Here is a 15,581-nt window from a genome sequence, read left to right on the forward strand (position 1 = left end):
ATTGTCTGCAGACACGCGCACGCCAAATCGCACACACTCAAAATGATTGATTATAATTTGAACTGGAACATATTTACAGTTATTTGGAACCGATGATTCAGTATTCTTGAGTCAGAAGTTTGGTAGAATCCCATCTCTCGCGAATAGGTTATATTTTAAATGGGTTGACGCAGAATTTCAGGGTTGTAATATACTTTTTAGAGCCGTAAGAATATAGGGTTGAAGACAGTAATCGACTCTCAAGGTGCCCCTGCATTTTATTTTTGTCATGAAATTCTGAGTCGACCCATATAGAAATAGGACCAGAATTTAATGTCATCAGTCTAACTTCTTGCCTAGACTTGTCGGTTCACAGAGACGTTCGACAGGTTTAGTAATCAGATCCCTTCAAATTATTGTGTGAGCCTTACTTTAGAGTTTTAAGCTCATTTTCACCTGTGCCCGGGCATGCCCTAGTTAGGATTCTTCTCGTGATTTTATTTTTCAGTTAATAGCCCTTGAGCAGTAGAACCTATCGTATTTCCGACCAAACCCTTTTTATAAGGCTATTCAAGCTTGGAAAATTCACAGTTTGACGTCACTTTTTCCGAAATTAAAATTGAAAGAAAAAACTTCTTATTACTAGGCATGAATAACCCCATTCGTTTGGAAAATTGGTTGTTCATATGACCATTTTATGAGTTAATAATGCGGAAAGGATTCAAGTTCAATTTTATATGGAGCACAAGCTCCTCTCGGGAAACTGCAGCTAAGAAATGAAGGGATTTCATCAAAACATTCAAAAGGGAAAATAGAAGTCTATGCAATCATTGAGATGGGGAGCTAATAAACTTGAAAAGTGTTATAACATTTTCAGATTCCTAAAGGCAAACGGGAGAAGGGCAATGTTGAAAATGTCTCCATCCACTCTGAGCGTGATACAAACTCAAGTGGCGGAGAAGCATTTTCAGAAAGAATCACAAAAAAAGTTTTTGGATGGGAGAGATAAGGGGTATGGAAATAATTTAGATATGAGCTTGCAAAGATGAATTCTCAGCAATATAGTCGAGAAACATAAAATTGAAGACGACTATGGGGATATACCGAAAAGAGAACACATTTAAGTAAACGGGTGAAAAAGAGGGGTGGAACTCGCAACATTTCGAAGGAAACACATAAGAACGGGGGAAGTAATACCAGATTTAGAGATTTTTAGGGGATGGGGGGGGGGGGGGGCGATTTGAGGTGGGAAGAAGAAAACTTGATTGAACTGGGCTTTTAGAGACGAAAAAAACAATACTATTCAATTCATATGAAAAATGATTGTACGTGAGAGGAACAGAAAGCGAGGAAACGTCAATGTATTTTTACCATAATTCATCGACAATTTAGTGATAACACAAACATAAGAATCGTGACGATACTGAGCTTTGTTAATTTAGATATCTTTGAAGCAACAGATTCACTTCTTCTGCGACGGTTTGTACACGATTGGCTCTGAAAAAACAAGATGAAGAACATGGAGAAAAATACAGAAGTTGGTTAGAAACGTACACATCAGAATAAAATAACTTTCCGATGCTACTTTTTCAATTGGTGACAAAACGATTTATAATTTAGATCTTCTATTCAAAAATACTCACTGGTTCCAGTGTTAGTGTACACGTTCCAACGAGTTTCCCAGAGAGCGAGCATTTCATTATCTAGAACGTTAGCCTCTCTCGACCCATTTTTAGGCATCTCCTGCAAGTTATCTTCTTTCTTGATGCCAGCTTCGTCAAGTTGAGTGAACGATTTTAGCAAGTCGACCCCGTTCATTCGAGTTGGCTTCTGAGGTTTTTGAGGTGGCGGCGTAACGACCTTTGTCTCTTTTTGTTGGCGCTTCTGTTTGTCTTCTGAAAATATTTTGGGTTGAGATTGAGAGGCAGTTGATGCCGAGAACAAAGTAGTTTATGTGCATAGACTTGTATGGCTACCTGGAGTTTCTTCGTATCCAAAAGAGATATCAAAAGTGGCAGCGACCGCAGACGATGGAGGTAGCTGTACGGCGGAAGACGCTGTCGCGACGAACTTTTTAGAAGAAACAGGAGATGCCCGTGGTGGCAAAGGTTCCCCCGACTTGCTCTCTTTAGAAGGTTCACTAGTTTGTGGGTGCGAAGATGATGATTGATCCATGTTGGATGTTGTTGCAGAGTTGGTGTTGGTTGAAAGCGGCACTGGTGACATTTCGTGAGTAGGGGTGTTTTCGCCAGATGTCTTCTTAGCAGCATCGGCATACGAGAAAGCGGGAGCCTAAAAACAATGGTGTAAAATATCATTTATGAATAGATCCTGATTAGTTTGCTATGGACGAATTATTGAGTTGAATAATCGGTGTTATAAACAACATAAACTGAAAAATCTTACCGTGTTGATAGAAATCGGTGCTTCGAGAGCGTCCACAAATGTTGGAGAGCTGGGAGTAGGCTCTTCGATGGATGGTTGTTTTTTCTGAGGAACTGTGCTCGTAGAAGGAGAAATCTTCTTGTGCTTCACATTCTTATGAGTCTCTTTCTTTGTCGTCTCCATGAAATCACCGAGAGTAGTTGGATGGGCAACCGGGCGGTTGTTGCCTCTTTGGTTTTGATGATGTTGTGGTTGATTATTACCCGAAGCAGGGGAAGCGTGAATCGAATTTGTTGTGGACGTGGCACGAGTATCAGGCTGAGCACTACGGCGATTTGGCGGTGAAGAAGAGGATGCTGTTGAAGAAGCAGATACATTTTCTTGAACAGATGACTGTTTCTTGTTTTTCTTTTTATTTTTTCCGACGGTGATGAACTCATCCTCTTCTTTTTGAAGTTGCCTGGCAAGCGATTCGACGTCTTCATCGTCACGGTAGTTGTTTGGATCAAGCATCACATTGTCAATTACTTCATCACGAGACTGACGAGCATCGACAAATTCGGTCTAAAACAGAAACATGATTAATTAAAGTTTTTTACTTAAAATATTATAAAAGATTAAACATACAGGTGGAGTCGACAGACGGCTGTTTGAGCCTCCAAGGTTTTCCTGTGCGGAAACATATGATTGATCATCGTCCTCTTCTGATTGTTGACCGACTCCAGATGAACAACGCTTTCTGAAGTTAAATTGTTGTTAGTGGAGAATATCGTCTGGAAACAATGTGATAATGTTGATAAACTTACGTGATCGAAGCAGCAACGGCTCCTTCATCCATCTTCTTTCCACCTCCTTGCAGTGGCTTTTTGCTTTTGTCCGCTCCGGAGTCGATCGAAATGCTCTCGTTGTCAGATGGAGGCGACCGAGCAACTTCTTTCTGCTGTTCCTCTTTCTTATGGTTCTGTTGCTGCTTATTGTTCTTTTTCGCGCCGTTATTACTGTTGTTTCCTTTTTTGTGCTTTTTTCCAGGATTCTCGGTCAGTTCTGAAATGTCGTTGATGCCAAGATCTTTCAAGATTTCCTCCAACGTATTCGGTGCAGTCCCTGCAAATTACGGCCATGCAAATCACAAAACGGACGGGACATAAAATTAGAAAGCGGGTGAAAAAGGAACATCCTCAATAGGAATGTGAGTTCACAGGTATGTGTCAATAGTGAGTTTTTCAACAAAAAAGAAGAGACCTATCGAGAATTTCAAGAATGAGAGGTATTCAATTCTATGTTGTTTTTTGATCTTGGGGAAAAGAACAAATGTCTGAAGAACGATAACATGAGGGAACTGACGGCAAAGATTCATCACTAGTTTTGCGAGATGCGCGCCTCCTATAAAAATGGTTGCGGTAGCGAGAGACGTAGACTGTTCAAGGAAAAATTACCCTGGCGCTTGCTGCCAGGATCACAGTAGCTGAGGGTAAGATTAGAGTCACATCGATAGCTTTCCGTACTGAACGATATGAAAACGTCTAATATCGAAAAGAAAACGTAGTGCCTTCCATTTCCGAAAAATGGTAAAACGAGCATGTGAATCTTTGATGCGCAGACAGAGAAAGAAAACGAAGACGGAGCAAGCAAGGTCACGGGGACAGAATAGGAAACAGAGGCACAGAGAACATGAGAAGGCGTCGTAGGGAGCGTCGTCTACATACTGCGTGGTGGACCGCGGTTTCGTGGAAACAGAGACAAACAGGGAGAGGGCTGGTCGGAATGAATAGACTAGAGGCAGATGAACAGAGTCGGCGACGGAAAAGTAAACAAATAATATAAGGGTTAGCGTCAATTTTGAGACGCAGGCGTCCTCAAAAATTTTGATTTTTCTACCATCAAATATGTTGACCAAGTTATCAGCAAAAACTCAGAAACCTCATAGCCGACTGAGGTGGGAGCGGTTATAGTAGTACAGTTGAATGTGGGAATTGTGGATCATGCGAAGAAAATCCAGAATTACTCGAATAACATTTCTTAACCCAGATACTAACGGAAGCTTCCTATAAATTCCATACAACCTTTCATGGATTTCCTGCTAAACCACTACAAACTTGATTGAAAAGTCTGCAATTTCGGAGAAAATTTTTTGACCTAAAACCCGTTGAAAGCAATTTTTCCAAAAAATATCGATCTAAAAGGTTTACAATTCCAGACAGAAAATACGTATAAACCACTAATAAACTTCTGCAGAAGAATTTTCTTACTCAGTTAAATATCTTTACTTGTTAAATTTCTTGCGGATTAGCGTGAGACAGTTTAAGAAGGAAAATAGGGTCAATTCGTCTTTTTGGTCTTCTGAGCATGCTGGGTCATAACAGAAAACAAGAATATTATAATACTAAAACATGCAGCATTCATTTGAGAACGACTAAGAGAATATCCACTCACCATCTATAATACCGAATCCTGCAGGAGTATTTCCTTTATTATTATCATTTTTCGCTGAAATTTCCGATATTCACTGATTGTGAGATACACTATTTCCCGATAGAGTGAACACGGAGCATCAGATTCGGAGGAACACATAAATCAACTAACATGATATAGCTAATCCAAAACATTGGTTTAGATAAGATCTTAATATAAATCACAAAAGAATATTATATCTAACACATATGGCCCAATGTGAGGGAACGCAAGGGAGAATTTTGAGAATTAGAAAAAAAGAAAAGAGGGTAGGAAGCTAGAAGAAGAAAAGAATTGATACTACCGGTTTCATACATATTTGACAAGTTAGTGAAAAAAAGGAATGAGATGAGAGGAACAAAGGCTACTATCATTTCTAGAAAATGTTAAAACTGACATTAAACAGTTACTAAAACATGTTTCCTAATACTAACAAGTATAGACGATCAATGTAGATAATCAAAGCACGTTTTACAGTTTCCTCCTTACCATTAATTCCGACTGTGTACTCCGAGCTCACACTTTTCCCGTTTCTCTTATTCTTACCACCAGCGCCGGCACCATTAGAACGACGACCACCATTTTGGTGATTCTTTTGCGGCTCATCTTGCGATGTGGATCCAATCTGAAACATTAAATAGGTTTTAGAGAGAATGAATACACGCGCCAATATTTATTCCAATGCGTTTTGGGAAACCTCTTTTCATTTTGTTCTGAAAACAAACAACATTAACAAACCTTTTGATACAACAAACAAACAAATTTGAATCCAAGCATGATGACTAGTAGAATAGGAACCAAACAATCTACAGGGTGCGGGCGGATTGTGATGCCCGCAAGGTTCATTGAACCTTTAGCCGTTTGAAGACAACCAACTGCCGGATAGATAGGAAGATACAAGTTTCTGTATGTAGCACCAGGAAGGTTTGAGCAGAAGAAAAAACAGAATATTACCGGGAAGTGGGTGATAAACTTAAAACGGATTGAGTCTCTTTGGGAAATGAACAATCGAGATAGAAAATGACATAAATGATCGAGAATCGGTCGATTCAATTTTCAAGGGAACTACAAAACATGTTATTATGTTTCTTCTTTTCATTCGTCTACTTCAATCGCAAAGCTCATGCCAAACGAGGAAAAAATCTCATTGATTGAACAAAACTTGTTTCTATTGAACTAAAAAAGCTACCAATTTCCCCCAAAACGTGAACGAATGTTCATCAGACTTTGGAAAAAGTGCATGCAGCACCAGTGAATACGCCATCTGCAAAACGGCTCCGCCTTGCGAGGAAACCGAGAAATATACAATACGCAGAGAAGCGGGAGCATGGGGGACACCTCTAGACAAGTCTCCAACGCTCTTTTCGTGAGTGCTCGCCACCGAAAGAGTCGATTCGAGAAAATGGACAGAAACGAGCGCGGTGGCTGTGCTGTCGACGTCGAGAATGAGAGTGCACTTCCAAATTGGACAGGAGGCGCTAGGATGAAAAGAAATAATGTACGAACGATAGTCGTTCCTAACATAGAAAACTGCTGCTTGATACTAGTTCGTTAGAGTAAATTACCGCTGATGCTTCACTGATGACTATCGTTTATGTGATTGAAAAGAAGTTCTTCGGAATGAAGCGAAATGAAAACTAACGTCGCAGTCAGTGAAATAGAGCCATCGTATGAAATATGATGACTAACCATTGTTTATATTCCAGCGCATTCCGGGTCAAAAATTATTAGAACTCCTTAGCAGCCTAACGAAATGTTGAAAAAAATTCGTAAAATATTACTATTCGGATGGAAATGGAGACTGTTTGTCAAGAAATATTAGTCAAAGAATTCAGAAGCTTTGAAGACTCTAGACCAAAAAAAATTCAAGTACTTTCAGTAGATAGAAACCATAAATACCGTAAATACTGTATTATAACGGCATGCCGTTATATTTTTCAGCAGCCTCCCAGAGAACTTTTGAGGTTTTAAAAACTCATTAAATTTAAACGAAAACATTTTTTGGGCGTTCTTTTCGATGATCAAGACGTTATCAATCACGCTGCTTCTAATCAGAAACAAGAAAAAACACCGGGATATTCATATTCATGAATTCCGAGTATTGATGAGGTGCCGTTATAATACAGGTGCCGTTCTATTACAGGTGCCGTTATAATACAGTATTTACGGTAACTTCTACGGGGGAGTCGAAAATCGTGTGAAATAAAAAAACATAAATTGATTCAACCGTGAGAAGAAATCAGAATAATATGAACTTACAGTGAAGAAACTCCATGGAGGAAGACCGAGAATGTTGCAGAAATTAATCTTTTCACTGATTCCAAGCTGTTCAGCATTCATGAAACGCGCGAGTTGATGACGCTGCGAAAGTTTTGCTGGAGGTGGCGCGTCGTCACCGAAATCGTCGTGAATTCGGACCGGAGCTTTGCCCGGTAGTTCCGAATCGGCAACGTTGTTAGGTTGGATACAGTGAAGTGAAGATGATGTAGATGTATCGAGCGATGCCATCATGGGATGTTTTAGAAGATTCGGCGCTGATCTCCAAGATGAGTGAAATGCGCACTGTGAATAATAAAATAAACTTTGAGATAAAGAGACAATTTGCGGTATACTAAGTTAACATTCAAACAATAGTGAAAAAAAATCGGATAAAAATTACGGACGCATAACATTACATTAGAAAAGCGTGTTGGTACCATCAGCGAGAATGCAAGCTACTTGAAAGTTTAAAAAATTTCCTGTAACACGCTTGCTCAAGAAGCGATTGACAGAACAGGAAACCGATGTCTGCCAGACCATAGAACGGATAAGAAAAATCGAATTTCAAACAATAACCAACAATCAGGTGAAAGGCTGTTTTTTTTCTAGTGACAAGCGGCGAGCACTATTGTCGATAATCAGTCGACGAAAATCATCAAACAAGATTGCGAGCCAAAAAAGGCATTTAAAGGGAGAAAATGATAAACGCTGAAGTTTCGAAAAAAAACTGGGCGAAAAACTGTTCGCAAACACGAGTTCGCGGAAACGGAAGAAGTAGAGCATACGTGTCGTATGAAAAAAAAATTACTGTGATCTACCGCGAAATTGCGTTGCAAGTCTAGAAATTGTGAAATATTGTTACCTTATGTAACAGAACATGAAAACCTGCTGAACAGTGAATTCCGAAACAAAACAGTTGATAACACGCAAGAAGGAATGAGAAGATATAGAAGAAACGGCAACCTAATAGCCATCAGAACAACACTGTCGGTTTGACCTTTGAAAACAATATAACCATGGAACAAAATGAATAATATGAAGGTAAATTGGTTTCCCCAAAACGACATTGGAATAGTATTTTTTTATTTTTCGCAAAAGTTCTGACCGCGACAGAACTCCGACCGCTGATTTGATTTCCACGAACACTATTGGGCGATACTCCTGCTTCTTGTTTTTTTCGTAGTTTCTCTGCTTCAGCAGCCTTCGCTTCAGCAACCTTTGCTTCTTCAGCAACCTTTGCTTCTTCAGCAGCCTTTGCTTCTTTTCTAGCCTTTTTCTTATTTCTGTCCTTTCTGTTTTTATTACGACGAGCCTCTAGTTCTTCTTCAGTTAACCCATCATCATCATCAATGTTCTCCTTCTCTTCTACGTCCAAAATATCCTCCTTGCCGTCGTCTTCAACGCTACTATTCATTTCTTCACCTCCTGCTACTGAGACAGCAGTAGCAGCTCTTCTAGCCTTCAATTTGTTGCGTTTCTTCTGACTCGCCGATTCTATGTGACCGCTTCGAGAAACCGACTGCGGTGATATCGAAGAATGTGACGAGTGAACATTCCGGTTCGAGTACTCATTTACGTTCAAAATATTGGAAACAGTGTGCAGCATGAAAGTGTAAGGGCCTTTTTGTGGTGGTGGACGATTTCTGACAACCGGAACACCTTCAATAGGAGAGAAGAACTTGCGTGGTACCGCCGGTAAAAGACGACCGTTAGGAGTACAAGTTTGGAACGTGTTAAAGTTAAAGGTGCTCAGTGGATTAATAACTCCCAGTTCAGAGGATATAGCAGGTGACATGTTTTGGTGGAATGAAGCGAATTCTCCTCTCGAAGCTAAAAAAAGATTGTTTTAAATCATATCCAGAATGAATTAACAAGTTACCTGGCCCAAGTACATTGTCAAACTTTTCAAACTCTTGAAGTCCTTTAAGTTTTAGATACTGCAGCTGTTCCGGCTGTAACAAAACTTGACGAGCATTTTCTTGCGATTGATCGATACTCACCTCGTCACATTTTATGTTTTTCTGGCTTTTATCCACCTTTTCCATATCCAAAACATCCGCATTTTTTTCTTGAGTGAAATGTTGTAAGTTTTCACCCATTTCCATACGAGAAACCATATCCTGGTCAGTCCCCGCGATTGTGTCGTTGTTCGAACTGTAAATACAAACTCATTTATTTCCAAACAAATATCCGAGTATGCTTACCCATTCATTTTGTCCAAATCAGTAACAGGATTCCCGCAAATTGGTAGTTTCATATTGACGAGCACTGGCTCCTTATTGGACATTGCTGGTGATGGTTTTTCGGTTACAATTTCTTCAGCTCTGTAATAAATTATTTCAGAAAACCCAACGAAACTTCCAAGAGTTAGTTTGGTTAGTACCCATCATCGATGAAATCGATAATCTCGTCGAACTTGACACTGAAAAACCGGACGTTTCGAGTGGAAATAGAATAGAAGCGAATAATGACAATACAACATTCAAAGCGTCCAATCATAAAAAAGAAAACTTACGGTGGTTTGGTGCTTATGGTGTCATTATGCTCTGTCGCGGTATTCAGACGACGATCCTTGCCTCCATCGATGAGACCCATTATAGAGGCGACTACTGCTGGATCCTCTTCAGACGAATCTTCTTTCAGCAAATTCTGTAAAAACCCGGATTGAAAACCAAGAAAACCACAAAAATACAACTGCCAGCCAATTTAGTCACATCGAGAAAAATCGAGCTTTCAGGCGAAAGCTGTGAGTTAGAGATGGAAAATCTAGAATTGAGGATTTTGAGAAAAATGAACCCGCTTCTTAATTACATAACTCAAAAGCATTTCTCGAGGAAATGGACTGCTTATAATAATTTATCGAATGAAACAGATTTTATCAATCCTAAATTCCTAACAATCTTTCATCGAATTCGATTTATTTTTTAGAACATTTTTCCTTCAATGAAAGATTACATTGTTGCCATAAGATGTATCTAGAAGAGAAAGAGAGATCACCGTGCTTCACTACGGAGCGCGGTTGCCGAAATTGTAGGAGTTTCTCACATGAGCTCTTTTCAATGCACTTTGATAGGGATAGAAGAAGAAGTAGAGTGTGTTCATAACGGTTCTTCTTAAGTGTCCCTTCTGATCTAGAAATGGGAAACATAAAGAACGCATTGAGTGAAATTATTCACAACAACTGAAAACAGACCTCCTTTTTCAAATAAATTCGTGCAGAATAAAATTAATATCTAGCTGGGAACTATAAACAGTTAAATTTTCGGTGAAAATATCGGTAAAAAGCACAGAGGAGGAAAAGACATAATCTGTTGAATAATGTGTTATCACTTTTTTAAAAGAAGGATGCAACTTGGAACTAACAGTCTTTGAAGTTGCAGCGTCTTGAAGAAGTCTTTCGAATGATTCCGTATCCAACTGAGCCAATTCTTCTCCGATCCTGGCCTGTAAAAGAAAACTAAGTTACGAAACAAACTACTCTTTAAATTTTACAATGCTAACATGACCATGAACTCTTCCAAACTATTATCCGCAAAAATTTCTAAACTGTGAAATTACTATTTCAAAATGTATGTAGCAGAATGGTCACCTAGGAAACCAAATGCGAGAGGAGGAAACTAACCCTTATTCTGTTATAAAACGATGGTCAGGTGGTTTTCCAATTTTAGAAAATTGTGAGATAGTTTAAAGTTCTAGATTTGAACAGGTGGAATGGGAGGTAGGAAAATTAAAGATACCTCTCTGTTTTCAGCGGTATATTCAGCAATAGTGCCGTTGTTTCTCTCTTCCTTGTTAGTTGTGGGATGAGCTGTTGCCGCTCTACCGTTTTTCATCAACTTGCCCAAGTTTTTTGAAGTCGTCTTCTGAAAGAAGCACGACAAATTGAAAATGAGAATATAGTGCACGAAAACTTGAAGAAAACTAATTCTTACAGCACGAAACTTCATGGATCAAGTCCTTGATGAACACTATTTGATTCACTGAGTTGAGATACTATTTTCGTTGTTCTTTATTTCAAATCAACAGGTTTTGAATGAATAGGAAGAGATGAATTGTATGATGGGACAGACGGGGAGCGAGTAAATGAGGCTCTTTCTATGGAAGTGAGAGAAGTGTGAAAGAGACGGAGACGCCACCAGAAATGACGACGACACGGGTGCTGTTATGGAGAGAGAGCTCACATGGAGCTAAGAAGCACAGAGAGAGGAGATTAATGAAAGAAAGCCGGAGACTACGACGGCAACGACTGAGACGACGAGAATAAAGGACACGAGGAGGTACTGATTATGAGGTAGGAGCTGAGTAGGGACTAGCCAACAGAAACGCGGAAGGCAAGATAGGAGGTGAGAGAATAAACTACTTTCAAGTGAGTTAAAGAATGACGTGCATCAGAAATCAACCGACAATGATGCAAAACTAACTCAACGTATAATGGTTTTTGATATCTGATATTAAACCGCGAAGTAGTGCGAAACTTGTGGTTATTTACTGTACGCAAAATAGAAAAATCAAAATACAAAATAACCGTTTGTTTTCGTCACGAGAGAATTAAAATATACCACCAACAGTTAAAAAAGATGTTCGAGTACAGTACCCACCCTCAAACCTCGGTTTCAGATTAAAATACTATGTGCGTTGATATTATTTCGAAAATAAATTGAAATAAAAACTGTAATTATGACTTTTTAATACATGTATAATTTTTGTGTCTGAAATAAATGCGGCGTTGAACGAGCAACTTCTATGATCTGCAAAAACCGAAATTGCCTCCTGGGAAACTTCTGAAACAAAAAAGAAGAGACGCGTAAAATTCTCTGCGTCTCTCGATTTGCACGTTGTTTCGCGTTCGCAAACATCGAATTTTACGACATGTTGCAGAGTAGAAAACCGTACCGCCCAAAAGAAATCCGCACTTCTTGAAAGTTGAACATGCATGAGCCTATTGGTTGAAAATTCTGAATTCATGCTGTTTTTTCAATGAAATGAAAAAGGAAGTTATGAGCACGTCAAATGATTGGGTTTCAAGTTGAGAAACATGAGGTTTTCGCCAAATCTTTCCTCAAAAAATTCGGACCTGAAATGCACTTCTCTGAGTATGGTTTACGTTGTCTGTTCCCGGTTTACTCTATTCATCTTTCACACTCACCGGACTATCAACGAAGGGCATCACCGGGTTCAATAAAAATATAATTTCTTGTAACTAGTTTTGTAGTGAAATCAACGGAAAATTCAGACTACATTGTAGTGATCTTATCATTATAAAGAATCATCATCGGTTAGGAACATCCGTCGTATTCTGCAGTGATTCTCAACATTTGCGAAACTATCCTGTTACTTATAATTTCGACATTCTCAAATGCAGAAGTTTATTCAGGCACGAGCTTTGATATACAGAAAATTTGGTGACCCACGAGAGGTGTTGGAACTTGAAACTATCAATGTACCTGCTGAGCCGGGCAGAGAGGAATGTCTTATTGAATGGCTAGCGTCTCCTATCAATCCGCTCGATATTAATAGGTTCGGTTTTGCTTTTCGGAAGTTCATAAAAGAATTTAATATGTTTTATTTTTGTGGGTCAATTGTATTTTCTCAGAATCCAGGGCAATTACGCATTAAAATCAGAACCACCTGTAATAGGAGGAAGTGAAGGAATTGGAAGAGTAGTGAAGGTGAGTAAAATTTACTACTTAATTGTATGCCATACTTTGGATATATTCCATAAATTCAGACAGGATCGGGGTCTCGTTTCAAAGTTGGTGACCACGTTACTATTTTCTCTGCTGAAACTCCGTTTTGGACAGAGTACGGTATTGTTAATGATGACGAACTTGTTCATTTGGATGAAAGAATCCCATTGGTAAAACCTTTCTTTTGAGTTAAGATACGATTGTTTTGTCAGGATCTGGCAGCAACGCTTATGATTAATCCTCCGACAGCATGGATAATGCTGCAAAAATATGTGAAGCTTGAAAAAGGCGATTATGTCATACAGAATTCCGCAAATTCGGGAGTTGGAAGAAGTGTGATTGAAATGTGTAAAGTTTTCGGATACAAGAGTATTAATATTGTGAGAAGTAGACCAAATATTGAACAGTTGAAAACCGAATTATGGAGAATCGGAGCAGATCATGTGTTTACTGAAGAGGAATTTAAAGAAACTTCTAAGAAAGTAAGTGTTACATAATTATAGAAAAATTAAAACTGGAAATATGCAGTTCCTGAAATCAATCAAAACCAGACCAAAGTTGGCATTAAACGGGGTTGGAGGCAAAAGTGCATTGCAAATAAGTGCAGTGTTGGAAAGATCTGGGACGTGTGTTACGTATGGTATGTATCAAATCAGGGGGATATTTGTTGAATTGATTCTGAATAAAACAGGTGGAATGTCGAAGAAAGCACACGAATTCACCACTTCTGCATTGGTATTCAATGATATTCAAGTGAGAGGAGTTGCGGTTGGAATGTGGGCGAGAAGAGAGGAAAATTTGGATGAATGGAATCACTGTATCGATGAAGTTCAGGTAACCGACAGATGGTGGGATCAGTATTGATCGGGTCTGTGAGAAAGAAAATATGTAGTTCAAACATAATTTTTCCTAGCTTCTAAAAATTGTTATCAATTTAAAACTAATTTTTAATTTTTTTTACTATAAAACTCCAAAAACTTGAAATATTCTTATGGTTCAGAAACTAGCAGTTGCCGGGAAACTCACCGCCATTCCAATGGAAAAAATCAGGATGTCAGAACATAAAAAAGCAATCAAAAAGTCTCTGGAAGGAAGGAGTATCAAACAACTCTTTATCATCAACTCGTCAACTTCCACGTCTTCTAACTCACACCTGTAAATTTGAGTATATTTTGTTTCATTATTCATTACTTTGGTTATCAGTTCGAAGAAAATAAACCTGATCATTAACATCTAGATGATCAACTTTAAGAGAGACAAACAGACTTAAACAAACAGTTCTTGCACTTTTTCATGAAAAACGCGTGAACCGCGTATTCGATGACGTGACTGTAGTTATCAGCTAAGAATGTAAAATTGGAAGATAGATGGATCTATGATGGAGTAGTCGTACTCTTCCATTTCTCGTCACGTTTTGTGTAACAAATCTAGTGTTTTTCATTGTTTTTATTTTCCTCTCTTTTATCATTCACAAGGTTTCAAATTGTTTTTAAGCCGAAAAACAAACCGATTGCTCTTGTTAATGCTTCGTTTTCAGACCAAATTCCTTCCATTTGTATACTTGTACTGTAGAAAATTGGAATCAATCTCGAGTGTCAACCAAGTTTCCAATCTGTTGTATTTGTATTCTAAGAAGTATGATTCTGACGTTTTGTGAATGATTCCATCGTCCAACATAGGAGTTGTAAAAGTTTCATATCAATATAATTGATTGTTTGATTTTTCAACGAGATTGCTTCTTCAATTTGTACAAATTTTGTTCACCCTGTCACTCCCACCTGATTAACCTATTCTCTTTTTCCGACATAAATTCCCCCATTTTTCTTTTCTTATCATTTTAATCTGATTTTATTTGGTGTTTGAGAACAAAAAAGAAGGCATTTAGAAGGGGTAAAAATGAAGTATCACGTGGTTGATTGAGAAATAGAAAAAGCTCTTTGATAACTAGGAATCAAATCGAAAATTGATAAAAGACAGCAATCAGCTAGCTAGTCAGACAACTTTGCCCTGTTTCAACGACATTTGTTCTCTTTCTTTGATTATTAACTTCTTTTTATGGAACGGTGCTTTCTTTTAATATGTCTAGTGATAAAATTGTGTTTTGTTTGTTTCAGAACCATTACCATCTCATAAACCTACTAAATGACGCCTTCGGTTGATGATAAATCACTTCCTCCTCATCATAAGGAACTAATGGAAGAAGCTGTTGCTGAAGCATGTCGTGGAGTTGAATGTGGAGATGGAGGTCCGTTCGGAGCTGTTATAGTTGATAAAAAGGGGAACGTCGTTGCAAAAGGACATAATATGGTCATAGTTACAAATGATCCAACAATGCATGCCGAAATGACTGCTATCAGAAATGCATGTAAAGCGTTAGGTGAGAGGGATCCAAGATTATTTCAGACTTCTCCATAACTTACAATCTTTAGGAACATTCGATCTCTCTGGACACACTCTCTACACATCTTGTTATCCATGTCCAATGTGTATGGGAGCAAGTCTTTGGGCGAGATTTGATGCAATTTATTATGGTGCAACTGCTCAACAGGTTAGTTGAAAATCCCATTTGAAGGTCTGAAAAGCTGTTAAATTCCACGTTTTCAATTTTGGTAGAAATACTTTATATCATCAATAAATGCTTCTCAGGCAGCTGAAATCGGGTTCGATGACAAAGCATTCCACGACTTCCTGAAGGATCCAAAGACTGATGATATCAGAAAACTGGAGCATTTGGCAGCTGACAACTACCTACTTCCATTCCAAATGTGGTCCAACAAACCAGACAAAACTGAATATTGAATATTGTTGGTTTTGCCCCAT

The 15,581-nt window shown here is 38.6% G+C and overlaps 3 protein-coding genes across 3 annotated transcripts; 2 read left to right on the top strand and 1 right to left on the bottom strand.

The window, feature by feature from the left end:
- Positions 1 to 1,441: 1,441 nt before the first annotated feature.
- GCK72_010323 (uncharacterized protein) lies at positions 1,442 to 11,021 on the bottom strand (the record flags this gene model as incomplete). The annotated part of the gene is made up of 18 exons (XM_053727806.1): positions 1,442 to 1,476; positions 1,623 to 1,874; positions 1,956 to 2,271; positions 2,386 to 2,928; positions 2,992 to 3,103; positions 3,171 to 3,468; positions 4,798 to 4,851; positions 5,305 to 5,440; positions 7,075 to 7,377; positions 8,180 to 8,904; positions 8,954 to 9,026; positions 9,075 to 9,228; positions 9,279 to 9,398; positions 9,458 to 9,496; positions 9,590 to 9,723; positions 10,438 to 10,518; positions 10,812 to 10,937; positions 11,007 to 11,021. 18 exons carry the CDS (start codon positions 11,019 to 11,021, stop codon positions 1,442 to 1,444), a joined length of 3,516 nt encoding a protein of 1,171 aa, XP_053587383.1.
- A 1,409-nt stretch (positions 11,022 to 12,430) lies between these two features.
- On the top strand, positions 12,431 to 13,920 carry GCK72_010324 (uncharacterized protein; the record flags this gene model as incomplete). Its single annotated transcript, XM_003110841.2, has 7 exons — positions 12,431 to 12,591; positions 12,668 to 12,743; positions 12,803 to 12,931; positions 12,974 to 13,243; positions 13,290 to 13,401; positions 13,453 to 13,595; positions 13,762 to 13,920. The coding sequence occupies 7 exons, from the start codon at positions 12,431 to 12,433 to the stop codon at positions 13,918 to 13,920; spliced, it is 1,050 nt and encodes a 349-aa protein (XP_003110889.2).
- Positions 13,921 to 14,903: 983 nt separating this feature from the next.
- GCK72_010325 (uncharacterized protein) lies at positions 14,904 to 15,560 on the top strand (the record flags this gene model as incomplete). The annotated part of the gene is made up of 3 exons (XM_003110719.2): positions 14,904 to 15,138; positions 15,191 to 15,309; positions 15,408 to 15,560. The coding sequence occupies 3 exons, from the start codon at positions 14,904 to 14,906 to the stop codon at positions 15,558 to 15,560; spliced, it is 507 nt and encodes a 168-aa protein (XP_003110767.1).
- Positions 15,561 to 15,581: the final 21 nt, after the last annotated feature.

This window comes from Caenorhabditis remanei, chromosome III, assembly GCF_010183535.1.
Source record: "Caenorhabditis remanei strain PX506 chromosome III, whole genome shotgun sequence".
Classification (NCBI taxonomy): Eukaryota; Metazoa; Nematoda; class Chromadorea; order Rhabditida; family Rhabditidae; genus Caenorhabditis; species Caenorhabditis remanei.